Raw genomic sequence first — 16193 nt, forward strand, 5'->3', positions numbered from 1 at the left:
GGCCACTGCACTCCAGTCTGGGCGACAGAGTGAGACTCCGACTCAAAAAATAAAAATAAAAAGAGATGCATGCACGCCACGGAAGCATGGAGAGAGGAGCGCTTGTCTTTGTGAGACACGGGGAGAGGGGGCAGGCGTGTGCATGTGTGCGTGCGTGGTGTGTGCGTGCATGTGAGAAGACGTCGCCGAGGAGATAGCGGGGGCTGAGTCTTCAAGAGTAAGTCGCCATTTGCCAGAAGGCACGGATGGCACGAGACCTGCGTGATGAGGGAGGGAAGACGGGGACAGGGGCGGCGGGGTCCCTTCAGACGGCCCAGGTGCCGCGGCGTCCCAGTGTGGCTGGCCCTCGCTCCTGGGCGCCCTCGCTCCTTGCGCGGCTAGCCCCCGCTGCTGCTCACACTTCAGCAGGCCTCCTTGGCCTCCTCCCGGAGGGGAGGGTGACAACGGGCCCTTTCCACCCATACAGGGGATCCACCCAGACGTGCTCAGCACGACTCCCGTGCGGGCGGCGTTCCTGCGTGTGGTGTATACTGCTGATGACCTGCCCCCAAACTAACCTGAGAAAGCACGGATGAACGGGGAAGCCTGATCAAAAGCATCCACCCACTGGGAAAGCCTTTTCCCCTCGGGTTTTCGGTTCCCCAGATGCAGCTCTTGAAACTTCCAAAGGTCCCCGGTGTTCTGAGCAAGACAAAAAGGGGGACAGAACGGGGGACATCAAGCCGGCAGGACCCTTCCAGCCTCAGGCCGTGGCGAGCGTGCATCCTCAGGGTTCGGGGGCTTGCGTTGTTCCCAGCCCCACGCAGGAAGGCCACGAAAGCCACACGCATCCCAGCCAGGGCGCGGACCCGGGCTGCCTGGTGAAGGTCCGCGGCCTCTGCGGCCCCCGCACCTCCACACGCGCGTGCCTGTCGCGAGAAGGGCGCCTGGGCGCGCACGAACCTTCCTTCTCGACTCTTCCCCTCGGGCAGGAGAAGCTCCTGAACCACAGCCTGAAGGTGCACCAGAAGTCCACCTTCTCGTCCCGCATGAAGAGCCGCTCGCACCTGAGCCAGCTGACCTTCTACCGCGACACGAGGGGCCAATCGCTGGGGAACCTGGGGCTGGACCCCGCCCTGATTCTCAGGATGACGGAGGGTGAGTCTGAGCCACTGTCTGAGGACAGCGTTTCGGGGTCTCGCGATTCACGCCAGGCCGGGGGGCTCCCGGGGTGAGAAAAACAGAAAGTCAGCTGCCTCTTGCAGCGGGGGGGTGGAGGGGGGGCGCAGGAGGGCGGTCTTTGCAAATAGGGCTTGACAGTGGAAGAAATCTTTTGAGATCATCCTTTGCCAGACGACTGTCACTCACCTCACGTCCACGGCTCCCGGCAAGAAAGGGATGCCACGATCACACGGCGCTGGCGCCAGCAAAGGCGAACAGCATGCAAAGGCCACGCTCAGCCACGCCTGGCCCGCCCTGGGTGTTGCGCTGTAGAAGCTAGCCATGGGAGGGCCTGGGCGGCCCAGGCCCCAGCGGAAGAGGACACGCTTGCCTGTTGCCGCAAAAACACAGCCTGGTTTCCACAGCCTTTGGAGGCAGCACGCTGAAGTGCCAGGCGATGGCAAGGCTGCTGTCTGAAGGAGGCCCGTCTGGGGCCAGAAGTGCCGTGGCTGGCTCTGTCTGCCGGGCCAAGGCGCGCCCTCGTGTGGGGTGCAGTGTGGGGTGCAGAGCTGTCTGATGTCACCCAACTCAAAGTGGGCACGCTGGGAAGATGGAGTGGGCAAGCTTCTCCCAAACGGATCTTTTCCCATTTTTTAAAAATTTGAAAGAAAGAAAAAAGGAAGAACATGTATCGAAGTCACTGTGGTCCCTTAAAAAGAAATTTCTTGGGCTCCCAAAGCCCATGCACCTTCCCAAATTATGGAAACAAAATCCTTAAAGGAACAAGAAACCCCTCGGGAAGGGGATCTGGCTTCAGTAGGTAAGACAGAAAAGGGAAGCCGGGGCGACGCGCTGAGGAGGTGCGTGCCTGCTGGCGTGACGGCACGCGAGGCAGCCGGCGGCCGAAGCAGGGGACGCTGGGGACGCCGCATGAGCGTCGGGGTCTGTCCGGGTCCAGTCCTATGCCCCCTGGCTCCCTCCATAGAAAGTGAGCCCTGTGGGGGAGGGGAAGGGAGGTGGGATTAACGGTAGTCAATATCTGTCTGGGAACGGGGAGACATCCCTTATCAACAAGGGTGCCTGAACGAAGCATATTTGTATACCTAACCCCAAACTGTACCCCACAATATCAAAGTAAAAAATATTGATTAAACATAAAAAAGAGTGAGCCCCGGGTCCCTGAGAGCAGTGGCAATGCCGTGATGTTTCCAGGGAGTCCTACCCACGTGGCTGCTTTCGGAAGCCCTCGCCACTCCAGCAGACCTGAGGTCACCAGGAAAGCGTGGCTTTGCGGATGGGCTGACCCATATCGCTGCTGTTCAGCAAAGAGGCCACTGGCCTCTTAACAGTAAACGGCATGTCCAGGTGTGGTGGCTCATGGCCACATTTTTACTGAAATGCAATCGGCAGAAACTGACAAGCTGACACAGCCCAAGTTGCCTTGATAATGCTAAACGATTTTACTATTTCCTTTTTTTTGAGTTGGAGTCTCACTCCATCACCCAGGCTGGAGTGCAGTGGCACACTCACAGCCACCCCAGTGTCGAGCTGCTGGGCTCAGGCGATCCTTCTGCCTCAGCCGGAACTACACGCTCAAGCTCTCTTGCCCAGCTAATTTTCTGATTGATTGTAGAGATGAGGGCTCGCCAAGTTGCTCAGGAGGGCCTCCAACCCGTGGGCTCAGGCAGTCCCTTCGCCTCGGCCTCCCCAAGTGCTGGGGTGACAGGCATGCCCACAGAAAGGAGCAACACCAGCCTCTGCTAGCACACGCAGTCTCCTCACTTTACAGATGAGGACACCGCGGCATGGAGAGGGTGAGAACATTCGCCGGCTCCCTTGCTAGGAAGAGGTACATGTGCACACCACTCCAGGAGGACTGCAGCACAGGCTCACGGGTCGTGGGGGAAATGTCGTTTCATTTCTCTTTGTCCTTTTTTGGCTTTTGTCTTTCTTTTTACTGGACTCATAACAACTGGGCATATGTACGGGTGCAGCATGATCTTTCGGCCACTGTCGGGTCTTGATTGGATCGGGGTCATTCCAGATCCTCCACCTGAAACACATGTCCATTCTGGGGGGGGAGCCTTCAGGGTCCGTCCTTCCAGCCACCTGAAGACCACCAGGAGCGGCAGCCTCCCGCCGTGCCGCGAACCCGGGCGCGCCCTCCTCCCAGCCGGCCCCAGGGAGCCAGCCTCTCCCTCCTGTCCCTCCTCCCAGGACCGCCGTTCTTCCCCCTGCCTCCGAGAGATCAGCCTTCGTAGCTTCCACATATGAGCAGCAGCTACTGCTTTTTCACTGAGACTCTCTGTTGGGTGCCACATCCCATGGGTTTTTCCTGAAGCAAATGTACCGAGAGGCCGCCTGAGCACAGATACCCAGCACGGAGAGCCCTCGGAAGCAGCTCTGGGTGTTTCACTGCGAGGTGTAAACCAAGGTGCCGACCTCTCCTCCTTGCTGCGAACCGGGTGATGGTCCCAAAACTGGGGTCTACGGGCCTCAGCCTTATGTCTGGACTGGCCACGCATGACGTGGGAGCACGTCGGTCCCGTGTGGTGCCGCCCCAGCTCAGCAGACACCTTTCCTTGTCTGCGCTGCTGGATGTGCCATCTCGGACGGGAATGTCGACAGCTCTGAGCTGCGGACTCACAGACTGGATGGGACAGCCGTCAGGACCTTCTTTGGGTTGTGGGTGGGGCCAAATGGCATACTAAAGACGTCTGATGAGGTTCCTGGAATGGGAATGACAGATGTTAATGCTGCTATGAAATTAGTTCTGAGGGGTTCGGGGAAAGTTTATTTGAAGGCATAGTGCTGTTTTGGTTTTTTTCCTCGAGACCAGGCACTAGGGGCACGATGATTTAATGATGTGGCCGGATCATGAACTGAGCTTAAGTCTGTTCCAATTTTCTTTACAGGTTCAGACACAAAAAGGACCGTGCATGAATTTATTAACGACCAGAGAGACAGGTTCCTGCTCGAGGTAGTACAAATGATGTCTTCCCCCCATCAGCTGAGGAGAAGGCTTCGGGTGGTGGGGGTGGCGAAAGCAAGTACCCACTGTCGTCTCTTTCCCCCTCACGTGCCCACATCTGTTGGCCGAACACGTTGGCTCATTCATTTGAAAAGTATTTAATGAGTGTTTACTATGTGCCAAGCAGTACACAAAACCAAGACCACACCCTCAGAGAACTTCGATGCCCATGTCTCCCACGCGGCTCCGTACTTCCAGAAGCTGCAGAAAAATGGTTCTAGAAAATGTCTGGCCCCCATGTCTCCCTCTTCCCCTGTTCCCTCCCCATGGCCAGGACAGCAAGAAGCCCAGTCAGCTTTGGCTGGTGCTTTGGCTGTATGTGGTGGGAATCCAGACACCCTGGAAGCCAGAGAATTCCAGAATCCTTCCCAGTCCCTATTCCCACGGGCACCAGAAGAGAGCACCAGGTCCTGTTGACGTCTTCATGACAGTAATAGACGCTTCCATCCGGCCATCAGAAACCTCATGGAGAAACCCAGCCTGTAACTGAAAGCAGGGTTGGGTTACTTCCTCCCTCCATGTGCATATTCACTTACCACAGATGAGGCCGACACTTGGCTCTTAGCGGTGCTAAAATGGGTGCCTTGAATCTTACTCCTATTGCCAAACCTCTCACGAGCTAAGGAGGATCGCATGTCTCCGTTAAACTTTGCGATGCTGAGGAGTAAATGAGAATGTGCCGACTTTGCACATTCGCGCTCCACACGCTTTCATGAACACTTCCATGTGTTGGCAGCTGCCATCAGCACCAGGGAGCGCCAAGGAACGATAAAGTTATTCACAGAGCCAGTGCCTGCAGAGGCTAGCTGGCATGCTCTGGGTGTACGTGATGGAGTTGGGATGTTGTCCCCCCAAGTCCTGTGTTGGTGGCGGGACCCCGTGGGGGTGTCTGGGTCCTGGGGGCGGGTCCCTCGTGGGGGGCTTGACCCTAGCGACCCTGTCTGGCCGGGCTTCCTCTCTGATCTCACTCCTCCCACTCTCTCTGATCCCAAACGACACAGACCCATGTGCCACAGCCCTGAATGTCGAAATCCTGAAACGTCAAAATCCCAAAAGTTGAATTCCAAAAAAAAAATGTTTTTTAAGACTTGTATTTTAAAACTGTAAAGGGGACTTGTTTGAGACACACGTAAAAGCCCAACAGAACACTTCAAAAGCCCCTTTATACAATAAAACAGGCAATAAGAACACACCTGTCTTTGCAAGTGTAAACACTCAGGTATTCTGACCAGAGACACGTGGGTGTACACTTAGGAGCAGACGAACAGCGGTCATAAGGGATTAGGTCCGAAAGTGAAACAGACAAATGTGTGTCACTAGGGCTGGTGACCGTATGCACCCAGGTTCATAGCTGCTGTCGTGACACCGACTCTGTAAGTAGCACTCTGACGTTCACCTTCAGAAGCCTCAGTCGCACTGAATCCCCAGGCTGCCGTCATGTGAACACACCATTATGTTCGGAGATCCCACCGAAATCCGTTTTTTCTGCCGGATGACAACAACCAGGAAGCAGGTCTGCCTGGCACGACGCAGCTCTCCTGGGAGTGTGACTTTCGGGACTCTCGGGGATTTCAGACCTGGGGGTTTGATCTTCCAGGGTTTCAGCTTCAGGCGTGGTGCTGAGGGCTGGGTCTTTCGGGTCTAGGACCCAAGCCCGTCCCCCGCTGGCTCCGCCCCAGCACCTCCGTGTTGGTCCTGGGACCCACTGGCCACTCTCGCCGCAAGGCCCGGGAGGCTCTTTCTTCCAGGAGGGACAAGCCCCGCGGACATCCTGGTGCGGGCCCCTCCTTTCGCCCGGTCTGTGCTTAGCTGCCCCTGTGTCGGAAAGACTCTGGTTTTTCTGTATGTAACCGCACCCCCTGCCCCGCCCACTGGCTGACCCGCTTCCGTGCACGCCCCTCCTCTCCTGGCATGGACACTCTCACAAGCACAGGCCGTCTATCGCTTTGCCCACACCCCTTAAGACCGTCCTGGCACACAGCAGGCACTCGATAAATACTGGGCAAAGAAAGCCATGAAGGAAATACTTTTGCTGTAAACTCACTGGGCCTAACTATTGGTCGTGAGTTCTTCAAGATTACCTGACTTCCTTGTTTTAAAGGCATTTGTATTCCACTGTCTGTGGCTCTGTGTACTTGTGTATTTGTCCTGCCTGGCATTAAAAGCCTGAGTGGGCGCTTACAGTCTGATGTTGGGTCGTACGGGGGGCCAGGGGGCCTCTTGCAGTGTGCAGGGAAACCACCCAGGGCTGGCTCCCTGGCACACACGCCGGGCAAGGCTGGGCCAAAACTGCCTCCCCACCCGGCCCTTCTCATCGGAGGAGCAGCTGGGGGCTTTGGGGCTGGAGACGGCCTGGGTTCCCAGGCCCAGAAGGGGCAAGGAGGTGGACCTGCTCTCGGAGGCACGGGCAGCCGACTTCGATGTGTGGGCACAGCCACTTTGGGGCAACAGCAAACCATTCTTGCCAGGCATGGTGGCCCGTCCCTGTCATTCCAGCCCTTTGGGAGGCTGAGGCGAGAGCATTGCCTGGGCCCAGGGGTTGTAGACCGGCCTGGGCCACTTGGCGAGACCTCGTCTCTACCATAAACCAAACACTTTGCTGGGCATGGTGGCATGTGCCTGCAGTCCCGGCTACTCGGGAGGCTGAGGTGTAGGGATCACCTGAGCTCCAGGTCGAGGCTGCAGTGGTCCTGACGGTCATGACTCAGAAAAAGAGAAAACAGTAAACCTCTCCACCAAAGTAAGAGAGAGAATTCCCGTTTCCCTCCTAACTGCTCCGCCAATTAAAATTTCCTCCGGAGCTAGAGGCGGTCACCCCAAGACCCAGGCAAGTCGTGCAAGTCGCAAGACACGGCCCCCTCGCGGCGGGGCTGTCGCGACTGGCCGGAAGCGTGAGTAACGCTCTGCACCTCCATCTTCTGTGTCCCTAGTATTCTCTGTCTACCAAGAGAAACACAATTAAGAGGTTCGAAAAGCACATCGTGAGCAAGGAGCTGCAGCTCGCAAAAGCCGAGAAGAAGCTGCAGGACGACGCCCTGGCCTTCGAGGAGTTCTTGCGGGAAAACGACCAGAGATCCGTGGACGCCCTCAAGACGTGGGTGCCTTTGCCCCAGCCAGCGCCCGGCCCCTCTGCTTCTCGGGCTTCTCCGAACTGGACCCCGAGCCGGCCTGTCTAACAAACCTCCGCTGTGTTTCAGCGCGGCACAGGAAACCATCAACAAACTGCAGATGACGGCGGAGCTGAAGAAGGCCAGCGTGGAGGTGCAGGCCGTGAAAAGGTGAGCGTCCCCCTCCGCCCCCGGCCTGCTCACCTACCTGTGGCCCGGCCTGTCACCCGGCACTCGGGGGGCCGGTGGTGCCAACTTGTAGGTGCTGGACCGAGGGACGAGATGGGGTCTGCGTGCGTCCTGACTGTAGCCAGCACTTGGTGGGTCCCCGTGAAGGGTCAGTTTCCTTTCTTCCCTTCACAAACGTACCCTCCTCTTTGGCTACCTCCTCGCTTCTGTCCCTGTCTAAATCTTAACACAGTGCTCCCTCCAGAAACAAATAGGCCAAGGAACAGCCATCAGTCTGCGCTGTGTGTGAGCATCCTTGGGAGTGTTTTAGTCAGGCAACCTTCCCGCCGACCTTTCTCCTCGTTTCATATTTTATGGAAGCCCATAGTCTGTGGCCACATTTGTACTCTTTAATAAGTAGTATTCAGCTGCAGAATCAAGAGCATGAATTTTGCACAATGTTGTTTGAATGAACCGCTTTCACACAGACTAACCTGATCCTGTGTTTGCTTCTTTTGAGTAGCGAAATAGCAAAAACAGAATTTCTCCTTAAGGAGTACATGAAATACGGTTTTTTCCTGCTGAAGTTGTCCCCAAAACATTGGCAAATGCAGCAGACACTAAAAGGAGCAAAGGCATCGAAAAGTAAAACAGATCCCGACCTTCCAAAAATACCCTCAAGTAAGTCACGTCCTCTTAACTTCAATTAAGCAGCTATCCCTATCCATAAAATAATTTCACCTCAATGTCTGCTTGTTCTTTACTTAAATAGTCAGAATTGTTACAGCAGACTGGGAACACGTCTCCTCGCGGTCTCTGATACCGTAGATCATTCGCTTGGAAACGCGGGCTAATTCAGAGGTCAAGCGTCTCTGTCACTGCGAGGCCGCCTCTGTTCTGCGGAGTGAGGCCCAGGACGCTTCCCCTCACAGCAGAAGGCGAGGGGACCCAGTGCGTGCAGAGACCACGTGGCAACAGGGGAGGTGGGGGTTGGGGGGGCAGGCTCTTTTTAACAACCGGCTCTCATGGGAACTAACAGAGCAGGAGCTGGAGGCTGTGGGCACGGCACTAGGCCTTGGCGAGCCCCCACGGCCAGGCCCGCCTCCAGCACCGGGACCACATTTCAACGTGAGGTTTGGAGGCTCAATTGTCCCCCTCTGACATAAAGCAGTCAAAATGTATGCGTGGGAAAAGAGAAGACCTGTTACTTGCAAATGACACCACGGCATCCTGAGACACCCCTCGGGTTCCCAGAAACGACTGGATCGTATTAAAATAGTCTGCAAAGCAAACAGACACAAAGTCAAGCACACTTTATTAACCTGCCATACTAACCTAAATAAGCCACCTTCGTTCCTTAGAAAACATACACGGAAATGAAATCCAAGAAAACAGTAACCCTAATGTGTATGGCCAGGAAGTCTGATACATCGAAAAATAGGTCACATTTTCAGATAGAAACATTGACTTGTAGAGTCGCCACTTTTTCTAAATTTAATGTGTAAGTTTACAGGAATTGTAAATAAAATGCTACCAAAACATGCCTGGGAGGGGGCATTGGGTGGAGGAACATTGCGTGCGGATCCCAGGTTTATCTGGGAAGACGTACAAGTGCTTCGGCATTAGGAAGGTCCCCGCGGGGTCAGCCCTCCTTTAAAGGGTTAAATAACATACTGCCATGGCATCTCACAGCTGAGGGCTCAGCTCAGTGGACCAGGGGTAAATCCCATCACCCACCTACGTACCGGACTTTACTAAGTCACAGGAGTGGGCTCACAGGTCAAAGGGGAAGACCTGCACTTGCGACGCCATCAGGGTCACAAGGACCAGGCTCACCTCCTGCTGGAAACATCTGGAAAGCCGGATATGCTCACGAGAGGGTCAGGCGCAGACCCCGGACATCAGGCGGCCAAGCAGAGGCATCCCCAGGAGAGGGGAGGCCAACGGGCAAGCCCTGACCCTACCTGAGTTTACCACCCGGAGAGAGTCTCCAGAATGCAACTCTGGGAGTTGCACCCCGGTGGGGCCCCGCTCCAGGGAGGCCAAGCACAAGCCGGGGGTCTGTTTCCCAGAGAGCTGGTTGTTAGCCCTGTAGCACACACCACCGACAGCTGCCCTCCCTGCTCCCCACGCCTCTCGCCGGGCCCCAGGCCGGGATGTTTGATGGTGTGTGCACCACGTTGAGCACAGGGGTGATGTTCAGCGACAGCTCACTTGGTGGTGTTGCACAAGAGAGGAGACACAGGGAGAGAGCCCGAGAAGGGGCCGGGCACGGCAGCTCCTGCCTGTCATCCCAGCACTGTGGGAGGCTGAGGCAGGAGGATCACTTGAGGCCAGGAGTTGGAGGCCAGCCTGGGCAACATAGTGAGACCCCGTCTCTATTTTAAAAAAAAGAAAAACAGGACCTGCTTGGGAGCTCGTTACCTGTTAGCCTGGGGAGTGGGTAGCTAGCTTTGGGCTTTGAGAAGCTGTGGCAGACCCTGGCCACGTGCGTCGCACGCGGCTGGTGTGTGGTGTCTCCGTCTTGAGGGTCCGTCCCTGGAAGTGTGAGGGTCACTCCACCTTCTCCCCGAGACGGCGCGCGTTCTCAGAAGGGGCTTCTCCCACTCTTCTCCCTCCCCCTCTGTGTTTCCCACTTCTAGAATCCTCATTGCAGTCAAGCAAAAAGGAACGCACCCCTGAGGAGTCCGGGAGGACGTCGGTCCTGGAAGAGCGGCCTCAGGGAAGAGACAGCCAAGGTAGGAGTGGGGATCGGGAGCCTCACTCCCGAGCAGGCCACGTCACGGTGGCGCGGAGGCCCCCAGCTGCCTGGAGACTGGAGGCAGCGCCGCCTCCCCCGGTCCTGGAGCCAGGGGCTCGGGTTCGCCCTGAAACGTTACCAGAGAGCTCAGAGACTTGTGCGAGTGGACAGAGAGGCGGAGGGTCGGGGATGAGCCCATGCTGGCTGGGCCCCGCATGGCCCAGCTCAGGCCCGCCCTCTCGGTGGACAGACCCGGGGCCCCGGCAGGCGGCCGGCTGCGACCAGGAGACGTAGCTCTCGGGCAAGCCGTGGCGGCTCTGAGCCGTCCGCCTGCACTCCGAGAACCCCTCAACCCTCCACTCCTGGGGACGGCCCCTCCCGCCTCTGGCCAGCAGAGCCACAGCACAGAGACCCGGCCCGCCCAGCTGCACCCCGGGCCCCAGGATCAGGTGCTGCCCGACTTGGGGCCAACACTCAAAACTCAGCAGCTGTCGTGAAAACAAGCTGTATGTCTGTCTTCTCTTGAAAAACTCAAGATCTGGCTGAGAGCAGCGGCTCGGGCCTGTCATCCCAGCACTTTGGGAGGCCGAGGCAGGAGGATCACTTGAGGCCAGGAGTCAGAGGCTGCAGAGAGCTGTGATCACACCACTGCACTCCAGCCTGGGTGACCGAGTGAGACTCTGTCTCTAAATAAGGAAAAAATAAGTATACATATATATGTATAATTGGGCAAAAATAGAACCCTGACATACATTCCGCAACTGACGTCCCTGATTTACGGCCTTCAATAACTGTATCCTGATTCTGACAGCACCCCTCCACCCTGAGTCAGCGCGCCTCTGATTGGATACTGATGCTTGGAACCCAATTTCAGTTCCAATGGAAAAAAGTGGCTCCATTTTTTATGGGATTGTTATTCTAATCGTAAAGTAAATTTTCAAAAAAAGTACTAGATTGGGCCCAGGGGCTCATGCCTGCAGTCCCAGCACGTTGGGAGGCCGAGGCCGGAGGACTGCTTGAGCTCAGGAGCTGAAGGCTGCAGTGAGCTATGCTGGCACCACTGCCCTCCCGCCTGGGCCGCAGACAGCATGACCCTGTCTCTAAATTTGGGGAAAAAAATGAAATAATAGACATGTCTGTGCAGGAAAACGAATACCTCGCAGTGAGAAGGACTCATTGCTAACCACAAGTTTTATTTCTGTTCCCTCCACTGTCACCAATGCACGGACTTCACGCGGACATCTGCCCAGGAACGCCGCGCAAGAGAACTACTTTTGCCCTGGAGAAAAAGACGTCCTCCACACCCAGGTAGGTACCACCTTGATGGACTCCCTGGGAAGCCGATGGGTTTGGCCAGTAACTGCTTCAGCCATCTGAGCACGCCTGGGTCCTCCCCGGCCCCGGTGCTCCTGGACAGGTAGAGGCCAGCCGGGGCCTCCTCCTCTCTGCCCTGCCATCAGCCCCTGGACACAGCCAGGGACAAGAGCACGGTTCGCCTGCCCAGATGGGCCCTGTGCACTCCCGACGCTGTGGGTGTGGCCAGCTGACGGGAGAAGCGGGGGCCTCGGGCTGCAAGGCCGCCGGGGTCCCCAGCTTGAGCCACGTGACTCCACGGCCGGGTGCAGCCCAGTGCGGTGCCATCTGTCCCACCAGGCCTCAGCCTCCGGGATCCACCGCACTCCGGTGTACTGAGCTGCTCTGCCAGCCCGAGCACACCATGTCACTCCGTGCATACACTGCGGGGACATGAGAGAGCTCACTTACTTTTGGTTTCTTTAACGTTGACTCCTTGATGCGTGCTCTTCAAAAGTCGAATGTTCTCAGCCTGGCCTCCCCGAAAATTGGTTGCCGCCTGGGGTGGGTACATCAGCCTGGAGGGGGCTACCGGGCCAGCATCCCAGCAGCACAGTGGCCACTGAGAGAAACTGACATCTGGCCCCGAATCCTAGGGGCCCTAGTGACATGCCACTCCTGTGGCATTTAGCTGTCACTATTTGCTTTACATTAAATGTTATTTTGGAACCATGGTAGACTCACATGCAGCTGTAAGAAATAATATAGGCTGGGCATGGTGGCTCATGCCTGTAATCCCAGCACTTTGGGAGGCCAAGGTGGGAGGATCGCTTGAGCCCAGGAGTTTAAGACCAGCCTGGGCAACATAGCAAGACCTTTTGTCTCTACAAAAAAATTTGTTTTAATAACAATACGGAATGATCTCGTGTGCTCTCTACCCAGTTTCCCACAGTGGTGACGCCTTGCACGACTGTAGGATTATCCCACGACCGGGGCACTGACACTGGGACAGTCACCCCTTATAAACACACCCACTCCCTCCTCCGCCTCTCCTGAGCCCCTGGCAACCACCAGTCTGTCCCCCATGTCTGTGGACACAGCCTGTGATCTACTGGGGCTGGGATTTTTTGGTTTCGTTTTGTTTGGAGTTGGAGTCTCACTCTCTGCTGCCCAGACTGGAGCGCAGCGGCACGCTCCGGCCACTGCAGCCTCGACCTGCAAGCCTTCCACCTCAGCCTTCCAAGTAGCCGGAACCACAGGCACACGCCACCATGTCCAGCTGATTTTTTGATTTCCTGGAGAGACGAGGTCTCGCCCAGCGTCCTCACTGCTCTGCACCCTGTTGGGACAGGCCTGGGGCAGAGCTTGCGGGGCTTTCAGTCGGCGCTTTCCTCGCGGCTCCTGGCGCTGAGCCTCCTCTCGCGGCCTGCCTGCATCTGTGTCCCCAGCAGAGCGTCTGTGTCTTTTGCTCATTTCTTGCCTTGGCTTCTTGGCTGCTAGACTTTGAGAATGCCTTATAAACCAGAAGCCAGGCCTTCGGGCCATGTGGTCTGCAAATACGTCCTCCGAGTCTGCCGGCCTCCCCTCATCCTCTTAACAGGGCCTTCGCGGGGCGGAAGTCTGAGAAAGTGCACCCGCTGATCCTTTTATGGGTCTCGCTTTTGGTGTCAATTCTAAAACTCTTTGCCCAGTCTTAGGCCCCAAGATTTGTTTTGCAACTGTTTCTGAAAAGGCTTACAGTTTCCCACGTAGGCTTGTGACCCGTCTTCCATCCTGAGTTCACTTCCGTGCGAGCTGAGAGGGTCAGGCTGTGGTGTTCTGTTTGGGCTTGTGTCCATGGATGGCTCTGTGCTGGAAGGGACTGTTTCTCCGTACGGCTTCCGCCCCTTTGGCGAAAGCTTGCTGTGGCTGTGTAGGCTGTCCTGCGCCCTTACTCCACAGACGCACCCCAGGCAGCATGGCCCCGGCGTGGTCTCACAGTCCCATCTTCCCTCCACCTGCGGGGAGCCCGCTGGTGTCTGCAATCGCGGTCCTCTGAGAGGCGAGACAGGCTTTGAGAACCGTGTTACAGTCCGGTTCCAAGGCAGCTTAGACATGAAAGTGCCTCTGTGGGCAGAAAAGGACTAGAATCTGACAGTGCTTGTCCTTTTTTCCTTTACAGCCAGGACGAGAGTATCTATTCCGAAGACAGCCTGGAATTCTTTCTCGATGACAAAATGGACTTTGACCTGGTAATCAGATTCTGTTTCTTAAGTATCGTGTTTGGTGAAAAGTATGGATGCTCCTTTCTCCCTTTGAAATTAAAATTTCGGGCCGGGCTCGGTGGCTCAGCCTGTAATCCCAGCACTTTGGGAGGCCGAGGTGAGTGGATTGCCTGAGCCCGCGGGTTCGAGACCCGCTGGGGCAACTTGGCAAGACCTTGTCTCTACAATAAATCAAAAATTAGCTGGGTGTGGTAGCGCGCGCCTGTAGTTCCAGCTACTTGTAAGGCTGAGGCGGAAGGATCACCGGAGCCCAGCAGGTCGAGGCTGCAGTAGCCGGCAGCGGCCACTGCACTCCAGTCTAAGTGACAGAGTGAGACTCCAACTCAAAAAAAAAAAAAAAAAAAAAGAAATTAAAATTTCATGTTCAAAATGTTCCAAACCCTCCAGAAGGAAATGTGATTTAGACACTGCTCTCCACGGGTTGTGTAGTCCAACCTTGTGGTCAGACGTTTTTTGAAAAACGTTGCTGGGTGTGGTGGCTCACGCCTGTCATCCCAGCACTTTGGGAGGTGGAGGTGAGAGGATTGCCTGAGTCCAGGATTCAAGACCAGCCTGGCAACTTGATGAGACCTCGTTTCTATGATAAATCAAAAACTGAGCCGGATGTGGTGGTGTGCGCCTGTGGTTCCCGCTACTTCGAAGCCTGAGGCATAAGGATGGCCTGCGCCCAGCAGGTCGAGGCTGCAGGGGCCGTGAGTGTGCCACTGCACTCCAGCCTGGGCAACAGAGTGAGACTCTGGCTCAAAAAATATATAAATTAAATGTCTGTGAGGAGGGTCATCATCGTGGAGACACGGCTAGTCCACGGTCTTGAAATGGGCCCTTTCCAGTTGCTTATCGTCTGGGGGCTTGCGGTGCGCCGGTGGCCTGAGCAGGGAGACGAACCGGCCTTTGACCCAACGGCCTCTGCGGCCATGAGACTGACAGGCCGTAGACACGCCAGAGGAGCGAAACGCCCTTGGGACTGACACCACCCAGCGGGCCCAAGCCCACCAATCCAGTGCCGCCAGTGTGCGCACAGTGGTGCCCATGACACACACGCTGCTGGCAGTGAACGCCCCGAGCGTCTTCATCCTGCAAAGCTGAGGCTCCACGCTCACTCGGCGCCTCTTTCCCGCCCGCCCCTGGCAACCATCTTTCTGCTTTCCGCTGCCCTAAGCCAAGGACTTTCGATGCCCGGCAGAGGCGGAACCACACGGGGGCTGCCTTTCTTGTGAGCATCCCGTCCCAGGCCCGTCCACGCCGTGTGTCCTCTGTCAGGACTCCCTTCCTTGTTAAGGCTGAAAACACTCGACTGGACGACTAGCCACATCTCCCGGTCCCCCTCCGTCCGTGGACACCGAGATGGCCGCCGTGCGCGGCTGTTGGGAACACCTGGGTCACTTTTCAGAAAATGGTTTGAGGTCACAGGTACTTGCTTGTAGCGCCAGTCGAAAGTGGGGTGTGAGGACCTCGGCCCGGCCTCCTCTCGCCCTGCGTCCTGCTTCCTCCCTCCTGGCGCGCGCATGCGGCCTCCCCCCTCGCGCTCCCCCTCCTTTGCTGGCTCTCCTCTTCCCGCCCCCATCCCGCACCCAGAGCGACTCTGCCGGAGAGCCGGCCCCTGCACCAGCCTCGCCCGGGGGCCCCTGCGCCTCTGGCCGAGGGGAGAGCGCTCGAGGCCTGAGCCAGCTGTGTCCCGCCTGCCAGGAGCCGGTGCTGTACTTCACGGAGCCGGAGGAGCTACTGCGGGTCCTCGCGGAGCTGGAGGAGCAGAACCTGACCTTGGTGCAGTACTCCCAGGACGTCGACGAAAACCTCGAGGACGTCAACCGGCGAGAAAGGGCGATCCAGGACAAAATGTGAGTCCCACCAGGCCAGGCCAGGCCGGCGCCGCGTGCCCCGGGGGCTTCCGGCCGGGGACCTGGTGTCGCTTGGCCACGTACGGCTCTCTCCCGGGCCTCTCTGGGTCTGGCCAGGTCCCATCATCGCGAGAGGCAGACGTCCCATTTGCCCGGAGCGGGCTGCCCGCGGCTGTCCACACGTCGTCCCTACTTCCGTCCACTGGGCAAAGCCTGTCCCAGCTGGTGCAAGTCAAAGAGCGTGTCAAAGATGAAGGCGTGAAAGCCGCTCTGTGGTTTGCGTCCGGTGTGGCTTCCCCGGTCACCCGGCGGGCTGGCGTGCCCTTCGCCAGACCGCACTGCGGGCGGCAGGGCAGGAACGCATCTTCCCGCTGTGACTTGCAGCAGGCCACTGGACCGCCAGATGTGGCATCGCCCCCCAGTGCGCGTGTCTGCAGGTCAGGGCTGCCACCGACGGGAGGCCAGGCTGGCCTGGGGATGCTCGCCTCTCTTTCCTCCTCGTGGATTTTATGCGGTTTCAATTTATTTTTTTTTTTTTTTGAGTTGGAGTCTCACCCAGACTGGCGTGCCGTGGCCGCTCCCGGCCACCGCAGCCTCGACCTGCTGGGCTCC

The 16193-nt window shown here is 57.2% G+C and overlaps 1 protein-coding gene across 1 annotated transcript in view; it reads left to right on the forward strand.

The window, feature by feature from the left end:
* Positions 1-16193, forward strand: part of CCDC38 (coiled-coil domain containing 38) — a 31196-nt gene that overhangs the window by 5179 nt on the left and 9824 nt on the right. Inside the window, exons 3-10 of the mRNA XM_008063300.1 lie at positions 972-1137; positions 4056-4120; positions 7102-7265; positions 7369-7449; positions 7970-8127; positions 10089-10231; positions 13645-13710; positions 15430-15581. Of these exons, the coding sequence (XP_008061491.1) occupies positions 972-1137; positions 4056-4120; positions 7102-7265; positions 7369-7449; positions 7970-8127; positions 10089-10231; positions 13645-13710; positions 15430-15581 (995 nt within the window). The remainder of the gene's footprint in view (positions 1-971; positions 1138-4055; positions 4121-7101; positions 7266-7368; positions 7450-7969; positions 8128-10088; positions 10232-13644; positions 13711-15429; positions 15582-16193) is intronic.

The sequence above is a fragment of the Carlito syrichta genome, unplaced genomic scaffold (genome assembly GCF_000164805.1).
Source record: "Carlito syrichta isolate Samal-C Ts95f unplaced genomic scaffold, Tarsius_syrichta-2.0.1 Scaffold98168, whole genome shotgun sequence".
Classification (NCBI taxonomy): domain Eukaryota; kingdom Metazoa; phylum Chordata; class Mammalia; order Primates; family Tarsiidae; genus Carlito; species Carlito syrichta.